Source organism: Gekko japonicus, unplaced genomic scaffold (assembly GCF_001447785.1).
Source record: "Gekko japonicus isolate JY-2015 unplaced genomic scaffold, Gekko_japonicus_V1.1 scaffold1344, whole genome shotgun sequence".
Taxonomy (NCBI): domain Eukaryota; kingdom Metazoa; phylum Chordata; class Lepidosauria; order Squamata; family Gekkonidae; genus Gekko; species Gekko japonicus.
Genome location: NW_015164226.1, coordinates 154,481 through 168,570, shown reverse-complemented (window position 1 = coordinate 168,570; position 14,090 = coordinate 154,481). Strand labels below are relative to the sequence as shown.

The window sequence follows — 14,090 nt, the reverse complement described above, 5'->3', positions numbered from 1 at the left end:
ACAAATGCCTTCTCCAAGCCAGCCAGTGGGGGAGGGGGGTGTCTTTATGCATTTAAAGTTAAAGTTTTTTTCTTTCTCTGTTCCCCCCCCCCAATCTCAAGCCTACCCAGAGAAGGGAACACTGGCTGGGGAAGAGAAGACTGATCGGGGAGGCATGCCTCTCTTTCACTTCCCCAGCTGCCCTGCCGGGAGCCACACAATATGTGTGAAATATGCTCCCAAGTCAAAGTTTGGCCACCCCTGCACTATACCATGCTGGGTCTCTGGTAGATTCATATGGGCCCACCTGGTGCTCTGCATAACTGGGAGAACTACCCTAGAGTGCTACCCAGAAACCTTTGAAATATTCCCCAGAAAGACTGATGTGAACAGGTTTCCTAGAAGTAATTAGTGCAATAGTGCAGTTCCTACACAGAGGTACATCCTTCCAAGCTCACTGACTTTCATGGACTTAGAAGGGTGTAACTCTGCTTAGCACTACACTACGAGGCAGTGTTTTTTACACAACTGCTTGGGAAAACAATTCATTCAAACACCCCTTGATACAGTGCTGGTGCATGCAGTTTCAGCTGTCATAGGGCTACAGCATCCAAACTGCTGAAAACAAAGGGGGGGGGAGACTGGCTTGGAGCTAGCTACAGCCTCTGAAATGCTAATGCTCTTTACCTGCCTACCCCTAATCACAGACAGTATTAATGACTATATCTGTAAAATGGGTGCTTTGATTCTTGTCGGGGGTTCCTCTAAGCCTGCAAGTAATGTAGATCACTCACCCAGGCAGCAGACCAAAGTGAAAAGAGAACTGGTAGAGAATCTCTCTCTACAACAATGGATAACAAGCTACAAAAAGGAGGCAGGGCCACAACAATTATGAATGCCCAGAGAAGTTACCAAGACAACTAAGAAATCTGCTGCTGACTGGGGAAATTCACAAGAGGAGACAAGGGCATTGAGACTGTGTAACTGCAAAGGGGGGGGAGGCAGAAGGAGCTGAGGAATACACACTTAGTCATCTCCTGATTTCTGAGAGGACGAGGCAAGGAGTGGAAGAATAGGTTCCAGCACTGAACCCAGTGGGCTAATCTAGGACCAGACCTGGAAGGGGCAAGCTAGACAAGACAAAGAGGAAAGCTAAACATTCTAAAACATGAAAAGACAAAAGTAACATTATGACAACCATCAGCTGTGGCAGTATTGACTTTTGAGGATGTACAAGTCACAGCATTTGGCATAGGGGGAGGCAGAAGTATTTTTTTTTAAGCCCTTGTTGTAGTAGGGCTAAAATATGATTGTTCCTAGCTCTACACAGAAAGGGATATGAGTAAAAATTAGTAACAAAAACAGTTTCTAAACATACAAACCAATTTCCAGTTTGGGCATAATATCAACCAATCTTATGTGATAAGAGTGCACAGCTACAGTAGGTTCTTCTGCTGCAGTACTCTTAAGCTGGCTGTCAACCCAGCACCACCATGCCATTTAATGGGAACAGAGGGCTTCACCTCACATTCAATGTGAACAGAAGTCTTACATCCAGCCCGCTTTTTTCACACCTCTGCTTTGTAGGCAAGAGGTCTGAGTGCATCACTGTTCCGCAAGAACTGCCTTACCACCTTTTATTTCTGCACAGTACCAAAATGGCCATGGAAGCAAGTTGCTCCCAGTACACCTTGACGTAAGAACGGAAGAGAAGCCAATGTTGGAACAGACCAATGGCCCATCCAGTCCAACACTCTGTCACACAGTGGCCAAAAATACCAGGTGCCATCAGGAGGTCCAGCAGTGGGGCCAGGACACTAGAAGCCCTCCCACTATTGCCCTTTCATTGAGTGCCCATGACCACCAGGATCCCCTTTGGGCTGTTGTAATGTTATTTCAGAGGGTCATAAACCGATTCTTTCACCACCTAACTTAGCCACAGCTTCACACTGTGGAGTAGCCAGTGATATCCACATTACAGTTATTTGTTTATTTATTTATTTTTACTTCCAATTTATACCTCGCCTTGCCAGTACAAACTGGGTCAAGGCGGCTTACACAAGATCAATAAATACCATAAAATTCATAATAAAACAATTGCATAAAGTGCTAGTACAAACAGTGCAAACAGATGGCAGCAGTTTCCTATACATGATCCAGTAAGAAAAGACCATCCAACGTTATAACAGGGCTGTGGCATGTTCGACTTATGATGGTACATCCATCAGTGGCAGCTCCTAATCGAAGGCCTGGCGGAAGAGCTCCGTTTTACAGGCCCTGCGAAACTGTAAAAGTTCCCGCAGGGCCCGGATGTCCTCCAGGAGCTCATTCCATCAGTGTGGAGCCGCCACTGAAAAAGCCCTGGCCCTCGTTATGGCCAGTCTGGCATCTTTTGGGCCAGGGAGAGTCAGGCAATTTTGCAACCTTGACATCAGTGCTCTCTGGGGCACATATGGGGCGCTGTCAAGGTAACATTATGGTTACCCATTAACCTGTCTTCTACATCGGGTTGCCAGCCTCCAGGTGGGGGGTGGGGATCCCCTGGAATTACAACTTATCTCCAGACCACATAGATTTCTTATTATTTACCTAACGCATTTATTCCACTTCCAGGGGAAATGGCTGCTTTGGAAGATGGACTGTATGGTATTATACCCTACCAAGGTCCCTCCCTTCCCTAAACCCCACCCTCCCAGTCTCCACCCTCAAATTTCCAGGCATTTCCAAACTAGGGTTGCCAACCTCCTGTTCTTACAAATGATCTCCAGATGAGTATGATCAGTTCCCCTGGACAAAAAGGCTGCTGAGGTCCCTCCCCTCCTCAAGCCCCACCCTCCCCAGACTCCACCCTCAACATCTCCAGGTATTTCCCAACCCAGAGCTGGCAACCCTAATGAATTTTGCTTCCAAGGAAATGATTTTTGGTTTATATTTCAGTAACCAATGACACAAAATGACACAAAACAAAACATAACCTGCAAATTAGGATAGGAATGGACTCTGCAGTCTAAAAAGTTTTGCCATTCCCCCTTCTTCGACATTTTCAGAAGATTACTCCTTTGCTCTGCTTCATTGCATGCAGACATATTTTGACTTAAATTCAGCACTCCCTGTTTGCCACAACAAAACTAATCAGAACAATAACCTCCTGCCACCAACACTGTAAAAAGATCTTTGGGCTGCAATGCGAAAGAAAAAAAAAATCCACAGTTCATTAAAAATATTACTGTACACAGCTGGCTATTTAACTAGCTTCTCAGGGGCTCTCAACTATACTGTAGCATTTCCATAATAAATTATTTTTACACCCTTAAGAAGAACAAAAATCTAGACCCTGGATTGGCTGCTTCAGCAAGAAACGAATTCTCTGGAATAATGAAGCACAGCAGCAACCCCATTGAGAGTCGGCTACCCTGTAGCGTTGTAAAGAAACCACAGGGAGACAAAATTATGCTTTCTTCTCAATGCAGATTTTGGGTGTGTGTTTTTTTAAGTAAACAAATACAAAGGTAATAACAGCACTAATGATCTTGGCATGGTGCATTTCCGGGGGAACAGCCGGTTCTGTCTTTTGATAAACGGTCACTATTTCCCTCGGTCATGAATCCCCAGGAAATGCCCTGTGTCTTGATAGTTATTGCTCAATTGTACGTGGCTGTTATTTGAGAGTACAACACCCTCTAGGAGCCACGGAAGATAAAAGGGATTTTGCTGTATGATATGGAGACACCTATTAGCCCTGACACAACAGAGCAGTGGCTGATCAGAAAGCATCTTTGTAACCCCAGACAGCGTTCAAAGGCTTGGAGTGCAGGCCCCCTTTGTAAGTTTGTTTTAAAACTTTTCGTGGCTCATTGTTCCTTCCTTTGTTGTTGTTTTAGGATGGATAGATCATTTCCATCTCTAAGGATTAACAAGGTTTTAACTTCATAGATCTCAGGGATGCTGCCAGCAACGTTTTTCCCCCTTTTCTTTAAATGCTTTCATGCAACAGGATATGTTGATTCAGGACACATTTGCTAGAAGAAATTGCTTTAATTATTCTGACCTACTGACACTATAAAGTGATTATGAAAGTACATTTATTTTAAACTCTTCACTTCATTCTTTATTTTATTTTTTTATTTATTTAGGTATTTTTACCTCGCTCTCCCTGCGAGCGGGCCGAGTAAAGAGTAACACAGGAGATGCTCCTTCTTACCAAAACTTCCAGAAGAAATTGAGGCCTGGCTCGATCACAGAATCCACGCTGTTTTTGCCTGTACCATACACATTGCTGTCACGTTTTTTTACATCTTCCTTCCTTCCCGGACCTTATTTACAGAATGGCAGTTCCCTATAACACTGCCATGAGAAACAGTATGGAGGATATTGCATTGGGACATGTGATACCTTCTGACAAATGGAACAATTGTTTCTGTCTTCCCAGGGTGTTATATTAGAAACAGTCCTCAACATGAGGGATTGTCAGGCTGGAATTCAGCCTATGTGCTGCCACTACCAAACTATGGCCAAATGGAAGAATCGGCCACTCCAGCAACGAAGCTGCCTATCACTAATAGACCACTGCAGGTTACAGGGTACTGTACAACTTCTATAAAAGCTGCTACTCATTGGCCTGAGCAACAGGGAGACACTACTGTTGTTCCTATGGAAGACCATTTCACATCTCTATCACCCTGCATTTTCTCCCACTTGACAGAATTCCAGAATGAGCTCTACCATCCTCTTAATGCTCACCTCCGCTGAATTCTTATTAACTGTTGATGGCTCCTTGCACTCATGTTTAACACTGAAGTATGAATGCATGGATGCAAAGCCTCCAAATCAAGGAGGCTTCCAATACTATTAATAGAACCAGGGGTCATTTCGTAGAAAAAGAGCTAGGGGAACTCATTAGCATAACTCATTAGCATATGCCACACCCCCTGACATCACCAGAAGTGTCATAAGGCCACACACCCTGACATCACCGGAAGTGTGTCATAAGGCCACACACCCCGCCCCCAATGGTCCCGGCAGCCGACGGCGTCCTTGCAACTCCACTGCCGAGCCCCATGAGGGGCCTGGCGGTGGACCTGCAAGGCCGGCGGGAGTGCAAGGAAGCCCCGCGAAGGCCCTCCCTGGCCCCAGGCAGGCAGGGGTGGGGAGAGGCAGGGAGGAAGCAACTTACCCTCCCTCTTCTCCTGCCTCCTCCTGGCTGAATGAGGGCCGGAAGCGGGGCAGCCGGAAGCAGGGGGCGGGGCTTCGTCATGTGCCCCACCCCCCGTACCTCACCAGGGGGAACTGCGATCCCCCGTGTTCCCCCCCGAAATGACCTCTGAATAGAACAGCAGTGAAGTACTATGAAGAATATGCTCTATATACAGGGAGATACAATTTACCCTTAAAATGCTCATTATTAAAAATAAATCACACACAAAACAGTGAGCACACATGTGCATCAGGGATGCTCAACATGTGTATTCTCAAAGGCAGCTCTATTTTTTCAGACTGATCTGGGAGCCAAAATGTCCTCACAAACCAGCCCTTTCACAGGTGGTCAGTCTCCATATCTTTTAGCAGAAACATAAGGAGAAAGAGACAGGGAGAAACTACTTTGCAACATGGAAACAAAGAACCAGTGTCCACATGTATGATCTGTTGGAATACTCAACACTTGACGGCTCTCTCTGTCAATATGATGCTTACCAAATGCATCTGAGATCAGGCAACATGAAGTTCTAATAATATTGACTGATTGGCAAGGGCTCTTTTAGAAATCCAAGACGGCACTTGATGCTGCAGACAAGGAATGTGTGTGGTGTGAACTGCCCCAAAGAGGCCAGCTGTGGCAAATCATTGCTTTAGAAAGGTAGTGTTTGCTTTTAACACAGAGACATATCCCACTTTCATTTCCTTTCAACTCAATCATTACAGAAACACTCTGCAAGGAACATAGGACAGTTGGGAGAAGTTCACTATGCACACCTTGACAGCACAAATGGGTTCTGGTTCACTAACTACACACCTTCTAGGATGCATCTGTATCTTCCAACTATATACCTTCTTGATCCCATGGGATGACATTATTGCCGAGTCATTTAGCTTTTTCCTCATCAGAACTGTAATACATTTATAGATCCTCACAGGCATAACAACTATACTTTGCAACCAGTTCCTGCCAGCTACGGCTGATGATTTACACCCAGTTCTTCACAGCTATTAGCTTCCTCCTCTGTTCTAATAACCATTTAAGCTTATTAGGACATGCTATGACTTATAGGCACTCATTCCACCGGTACTAAACTTATCATGACGTACAAGGGCATTATCAAGTACAAAGGTTTTGTTACACCAACCCTGAGCAAGGAGTCAAAAACAGAGCACACCAGGCACTCGCGAGTACATAACTCTCAGCACTAAAACCAGTTGGTGCCAAAGCACCTCAGTAGTTAATAACACTATTAAAGATTAGATAGAAACCTCAATGACAGTATTGTAACAAGAGGCCAGGCTCTATTGCCCAGAACTCACACCCCCACAGAACAAGAAGCAGGGGTAGCCCCAAACTGCTTGATGCTCAAGATGTACAATTCTCCACATTAATAAAACTCCAATCCAATCCAAATATGGTACCTTAATTGGCATTAAAAAAAAAAAGTACAACATGGCCAATTTACAGAGAATTTTAATTATAAAAATCATCAAGCATCACATAGAAAAGCTAGACTTTTGCTCCCTGATTGTTATGGCAGCCAGAAGGTACCTTGCAGTTAATAAAACTCAAAAGTAATTGATATTTTGTTATGGTGCCTGAAATCTGTTGCTTTACCAGAGGAGACACTTCATGACTCAGGAGAAAGGGCAGCAACTGGAAAGGAAGCAAATTCATAGCAATTTCCAAGGTTTACTATAGGATATAGCCAAGATTAAATAGCAATAAATAAATAAAAACAGAAACGTATTTGCCATGTTAACTCGTACATTTCTCAAGAAACCAAGATACAGATGCCCCTAATATAGACATGATCCTCCACATTCCTTAAATGGTGCCCCAGTACTTTGCTCCATCTGATTTTAAGGCTGAAAGTGTAAGGACTGTGGAGATTCCTGCAAGACTGTGAAGATTTTAGTCTCCGCAGGGGGGAAAAAGACTCTTCAACCGAAGAAAGCTTGGTTTTTGCTTTCATATGTACAAAAATACATCACTTCAGCTTTAATAGCCAAGTTATTTTAAGAATGCCCAGGGTACAATTTTCTTCTAGTTGTCAAATTCACTAACCAATGTAATTTGTCATCATCGTAATTTTCATTGTGCTATTCTGTTCCGTCTGTTCTCTTTTTCTGGTCAAGGCCTGATAAATGTGGAATCAAAGAGTAAACAGCAATGAATTGCTTCCAGAAAAAAAGACTGGGGGGTGGGGGAATCTATGCTTAGCCTTTTCATCTCTGAATCTTACTTGGCCTGCCTTAATAAATTTCACACATGAAATCTATTATAAACCAGGATACACAGCCTCTCAGAAAGTATGCTGGCTTCTGTTGAATTATGCTGGCAAAAAAACAAAAGATTTGCCAAGAATTAGTAAATGTGGTCTGGCAAGAACTACGATGTATAATTTCCAGGCCTGACATGCAAGCCAGTAAATGCTGTAAGTCTCATTAAAGGGCTCCATTATACAAAAGCACAAAAAGATTTAGCCGTCTTCATAAATCACCCCAAAGCTCTGGAGCAATATGAGTAATTCATGTGTAGTGTTTCCTACTTTGTGTAATCCATTATATTCTAATACAAGACAACCATTACATTTAACTTATGCTGAAAGTTATTGTATGAGGGACTCTCTCTTCCAGCGATACCTATACAATATTTTCTACCTAGAGATTTCTTAAAATGTTTTGCAAGATGTATTAAATATTCTTTTATTATCTCAAACTCAGCATCTCATCAACAATGAAAAGTACAACAAATATGTAAACATTAGGACAATAATGTCCAGATTCTTAGATACCTATGGAGTTACAATCACCAATGCTCCCTCTAAGCTGTGGAGTCTCATAAGCAAAAATTCTACTTTGTGAGCTACTGGCATTAAAGTGGTGAGCCAGCGATTTGGCTACTGCAGAAATTAATTTGCTCTGGAGCCATACTTCCTGAGCTAAGACAAAAATAGGCGAGCAGGAGGCTAAAAAACTGTGAGCTAGCTCACCCTAACTCAGCTTAGAGAGAACACTGACAATCACCCATCATCTTTCTTTCTAATGGGCTTCTAAGCCATGATCAGAAGCACTTAACCTCAAACTGAGTTTTCCCATCATGGGTGGGGTAGTGGCTCAGTGCTAATGCACCTGCTTTGCATGCAAAAGGCTCCAGGTTCACTCTCTGGCATCCCCAGTTAAAAGGGACAGGTGGTACATGATGTGAAAGACTTCTGTCTGAGATCTCAGACAGCCATTGACAGTCGCAGTAGAAAATACTGGCCTTGACAGACCAATAATCTGACTCAATAAAAGGCAGCTTCATGTGTGTTCATGAGGGAGCAGCAGATGCTGGTGTCCTTGCAAGTCATTTCCTTCTTTCTCCAGGTAAGTACATAGCACTTTTAAACAGCTGTGGTTTCTGGCAATAGTGATAACTGTGGAGCTCTGCAAAGTAGCTGACCCTGTATGCTCTGACATCTTTGAGGGGCAGGTGAGCTACTCAGCCCTGCTTGACTACCTTTCTATCTCCATCATAGTTTACCTCTTCCATTTCTCAGATCTGGACATTTTTTAGTGACCACAGCTAGGAACTTGAGCTACTTCACCCAGCTACCCATGATCCCACACTCCTCCTGGCTCACTAAAATTCCAGTCAGGGTGTCTCGATTAGGATGCTTCTGTCCTTGTTGCTGTGGCACCTCAAAATAACCTCACATTGTGATACCCAACAACCATTCCTACCTAAAACATCTTGGCCTTGGAAATAGTTATGAGTTTGATAAACAAAGTGTGGCCTAGAACTAGATAAACTCAGTGTAGAACATAAGCACTATGACCACACTTTGCAAATATTACTAGTCCAACACACTGTTCTACAAAATCTCTTCAATGTTTCTAGCCCAAGGTGTAGAACACCAGTGGCTGATAATCCATGCACTCCACATTTACACACAAAACCCACAAAAGAATGTGGGGGAAATTAAGGTTTGGGTATCAAGACAGGCAGAATCAAAAACAGCCATAAAGCAAAGCGGCAATGTTTCTATCAAGTACAATATTTTCTTTGGCAGGTCATGTCAAAGTATGGTTTTAAAAAAAATAAACTTGCATCCTGTAGTAGACCCAATTTTGTTTTAATCACAAGCTACAGCATCTAGAAATATACTGTTATCCAGGTTAACACTGTTTTATGTCTTTGGTTGGTTGGTTTCAAAACATACAGGTTAACTAATCTTGAAACACAGGTAATATTTTGAAGACTAACAAAGATCAAAATTATAGGTTGGATTACACAGAACATTTCCACTTCCACTAGAGCTCTTGTGCAAGCAGAAACAAAAGAATGTCATGACAAACAGCCCTTGCATTGTCAACTTGATTGTATCCCTCCTTGCATTTCTGTTTGCACAAGACATACTGTAAGATGTACCTTATATTGTACCTCCAAACTGGACTATAAAGACTTATTGCTATCCAAGAAAATGTTGGCCTTAAAGAGACAACATTCCAGGTAGATAACACCACAAAAATGTGGCCTGGAATTGGAGGGGGGGACAGATCATAAGCATTAGCACACACTGCAGCAGCAGTCATTTTTAAAAGATCTTTATATTTAGCTTGTACAGTATGCAGAAACATATAACTTTTTGAGGGAATTATATTTCTGCTGGAACCAATGAATTAGACATAAAGTGACAAGCACATTGTTGGAGGGTCCCAGTGTAAATTACTATTTGGATATTAAATGGACATACTGCACTTCTCAGTGGATAACTCATAAATGAGGAAAACAGGGAGGTTTACATTACCAGAACAGAATATAAATATTGGATTCTAACCCAAGCTGCTAGGAAGCTAAAATGAAGAAAACACGCAATGTGAAAGAGGAAAACAGCAATTTGAGCTCAGTGAAATTTACCTCAGCTTGACAAAGTGCATGAAGACCTTGTAACACTAAGACAGCAGGTGTGGCTTGGTCAGGTTTTGTGCATTCATTCAATACTTGAGAAATTGCAGCCAACATATCTGCTCCATGTTGGTATGGCCTGATAAAAAACACAAACATTACCTGTAGCCATGCAATATGCATGAAGAACTTAACTTGGTTCAGTTCCATACCATAAAATCTTGATAGGCCAAAATATTCTGTCCCCCCCACCAATAAAGTATGAAAGCTGGTTTGGCAGCAGCTGCCACCACAGCACAAGGACTGAAGGTAAGCTGCAGCAGCCATTTTGTCGCTGGCTCTACCTCCTGTGGCAGCTACTGTGTGGCTGTCTCTACCACATTGTGTCAGAATCCCAAAGGTACCTGGAGGCTCAAAAAGGTCAGGACCCAGTCCTAGTGTATATGTTAGCTCAGGCCAAAGAGGAGGATTCATCCTTCCAATTACAGGGGCAGTTTTATAATTTCCTACTAGGAATAAGGTCCATTGTGGAAATAAATACAACAAGCTCTAGAAAGAGGCTCTAGGAGAGTGCCCCGGCCTTGGGCACTCAGTGTTAATTTGCTGTGGCAACCTCAGCAAGGTATAATGACACCGAGTCCACCATTTTCTCCAGAGGAACTGATCTCTGCTACCTAAAGAACAGTTGTAATTTTGAGTGATCTCCAGCCCTCACCTGGAGATTGGCAACAATGGTTCCCCAGGAGGGAATGACTGGTTTGGAGGGTTAAGTCTATGGCATTGTACCTGTCTGAAGTCCTATCACTCCTCAAACCTCACCCTCTCAAGGCTCCACCCCTCAAATCTCCAGGAATTTCCCAACCTGGAGTTGGCAACCCTATCTCCTTCCCAGTCAACCATCAACCTACCTTTATCTGCCCCTCTGACTTCAGCTTTCCATCTCCTCCCCCCTCCCTCCTGGAGAGCAGTTGTAATTCCAAGTGATCTCCAGCCCCCACCTGGAGATTGGTAACAATGGTACCCCAGGAGGAAATGGCTGGTTGGGAGGGGGGAGTCTATGGCATTGTGGTCTCACCCCTACTGAAACCTCACCCTCTCCAGGCTCCATCCCTCACATCTCCAGGAATTTCTCACCTGGAGTTGGCAACCCTATCTCCTTCCCAGCCAATCATCAACGTAGCTGTATTTCCCTCTCACTCTTCAGCTTTCCACACACCCCTCACTTGCAGCCTTTACCATGCTCTGAAGCCCTGACTGCTACGTCACATTGGCTATCATACAGGGGCCATCTCAGCAGGATATAAGGACACAGAGTCCATCATTTTCTCCAGGGGAACTGATCTCTGCCATCTGGAAAGCAGTTGTAATTCTGAGTGATCTCCAGCCCTCACCTGGAGATTGGCAACAATGGTTTCCGCCAACAGGCACTAAGGGGAAATGTATTTTACCTCAGGACACCTTCAATGACTCCCAACACCAACAGCAAACTGTTTAGACTGTTAGAGGCAAAGGCCAATCAGGCCGCATATGCAAATGACCTCTGTGTTCCGAGGCAAAGGCCAATCAGGCTGCATATGCAAACGACCTCTGTGTTCCAAGGAAAAGGCCAATCAGGCTGCATATACAAACAACCTCTGTGTTATGAATGGCTATGGGGGGGGGAGAGGAACAGCAAACTGTTTAGAATGTTGGAGGTGAGACTCAAGCAATGCAGCCAGTGGATAGGGACAGCTTCTGAGTGAAACATCAGGGAGCCAACTGATTTGGGAGCATATGGAATGTTCAGGAGAGTCCACAACCAAAATATAATTATATATAAGGAGAGATGCTCTGCTGTGCCTGAAGCCACCTGAGCTCAGACCATCCTTGGTGCACACTAGGGCATGGTCCCAATCTTAGGTCATGAGGTTTCAAGCCCACAGTGTCAACCACTATGAACGCTGGAGTTCCGTCTAAATCCAATCCTAAAAGTGGTTTGACAAGGGAGGCTGGTGGGAAGGGAAGGACAAAATTGGTAGCCAGTATACTTACCTTTGCTTGCATATATCTCTGATAGAAGCAGCTTTAGCAATAATCTTTTCCCACTGAGTAGACTTGCTCACAGATAAAGAAGTCATATCACACATAGACATGAATCTCTGCAATTCTGGGTACACTCGATCCTAAAATCGATTTGATTTTGGGAGGAAAAGAAAGAGTTTAGGAGCCTAATTTTTTTAATTTTCCAGAGACAAAACTGGACTTTTACACAAAGTCACAAAGTAAATTTTAAATTTCTAATTATGCTGTGTGCTCATTTATTTTCCCTGCCACAAAGATTAGCAGGGTGCAATTTCATTGTATTTATAGATAGTACAGACTGACAAGGCTGTTCAGAGTGCAGTATGTACATTGTGTCAGTAACCCATACAATGGAGAAAGACAGACAAATATCCCCCCATATTTCAGAGGGAGAAGCTGAGGCTAAGAGATACTGGGCATCATCCTACCTTAGCCTGGAAGAAGTTCCCCTAGCCTAAACAGGTCTTCCATGAGAGGAACAGCCACTTAACCTTAAGGAAGGCTTCAGACTTTGCTTAGTGGATTGGGTAGGCTGAATTGATAGCTGGGCAAGATTTGTCTTAACAATACACTGTCTTAACAATACACTTCAGCAGCTCTGAGCCACAGACTGAGATTCCTGTGTTCCCAGTTGCCAGAATAATATTTGCAATGAAATGGAAGACAGAAGACTATTCTACAATAGAGATCTGGGAAGAGAAACTAGCTGAGTATGCAACACTGGCAAAATTAACCAATTTAAACCAACAGATTTAAATTACATGCAGAAAGGTATCAGTTGGATATTAGGAAAAACTTTTTCATGGTCAGAGTGGTTCAAAGGTGGAATCAGCTGCCTAGGGAGGCGGTAAACTCCCCTTCACTGACAGCTTTCAAGAAGAGGCTGGAAGAATATTTGTCAGAGATGCTTTAGGCTGGTCCTGCATTGGACAGGGGGTCGGACTAAATGGTCTGTATGGCCCCTTCCAACTTTGATTCTATGAAAAGACCACTGCATGAATTTCAGCAGAAATTCTCATATTATGGGAATAATGAGAATTACAACTGATCTCGGGAGGACTTCCAGTACGGCGCGACAACGGGCGGATCTCAGTTTGCGCTGAGCCACCTGACCCTCTTTCGTTCCTTTTCGAGTCTCCTGATTGTCGGGAGAACTTGACCAGCCCTTCCGGAGAGAGAGCTGGAGAGGGGGGATTTTTTTTTTTGCTTCTCCCGCAATCGGCAATGCCATGAAGTGGGAGCAATCGGCGGGACAGAACATGGCCGCCATGTTCTGTTTAGACGCAGCCATCCGTTTTTTTTAACTATGCGGAGATTCAAAATTTAAAATAACTGCAGTAACACAGAAGAAGCAAAGGAAAGTGTGAGTAAACCTACTTCGAAATGCTGGGGGCAGGAGGAAAATGGAAAAATCCCCAAACAAAAGTGTCCAGATTCGAGAATGATAGTGGCCGGGAGACATATGGGATTTAATTATGTGTCGGTATTTTGCATGGGGAAGAGAAGGACTTTCTGTTGGCATTTTTGTATTGTGCTGGATTTGTTTATCGGCAAGGATCTACAAAAAGGATAATGGTTGGCAAAAAGACTGTAGAATAATGAGAACACTGTGGTTGGAACTTGAATAAATTGACTTGGAGAGCTTGCTTGAAATGGCGTGCGTGATGAGAACGGAGGAGGAGATTGACGAGAATATGGATGTGGGTGAGATTACTATCGAGCAGTTTCTTAGAGTTTTGAAAGAGGCGGTTCAAAAAGGATGCAAAGAAGCGTGTGCGAGTTTGTTGAAAAAAACGCATAACACACAGATAGAAACTGAAAAGGCGGAAGAGCAGGAGCAACCCATTGTGAAGGAGATCCCAGATGATTGCCAAAAGGAGAACAGTGCTTATTTTAGGGAGGAAAATCTGGGGTCTATACAGGTGAAGAACAATGTAGAAACCCAATACTTGTCAATTGA

The 14,090-nt window shown here is 43.5% G+C and overlaps 1 protein-coding gene across 1 annotated transcript in view; it reads right to left on the bottom strand.

The window, feature by feature from the left end:
* The window catches only part of FOCAD (focadhesin), a 175,828-nt gene that overhangs the window by 104,860 nt on the left and 56,878 nt on the right, over positions 1–14,090 (bottom strand). The window contains exons 14-15 of the mRNA XM_015408559.1: positions 12,101–12,231; positions 10,082–10,208 (exon numbers count right to left, since the gene is read on the bottom strand). Of these exons, the coding sequence (XP_015264045.1) occupies positions 10,082–10,208; positions 12,101–12,231 (258 nt within the window). The remainder of the gene's footprint in view (positions 1–10,081; positions 10,209–12,100; positions 12,232–14,090) is intronic.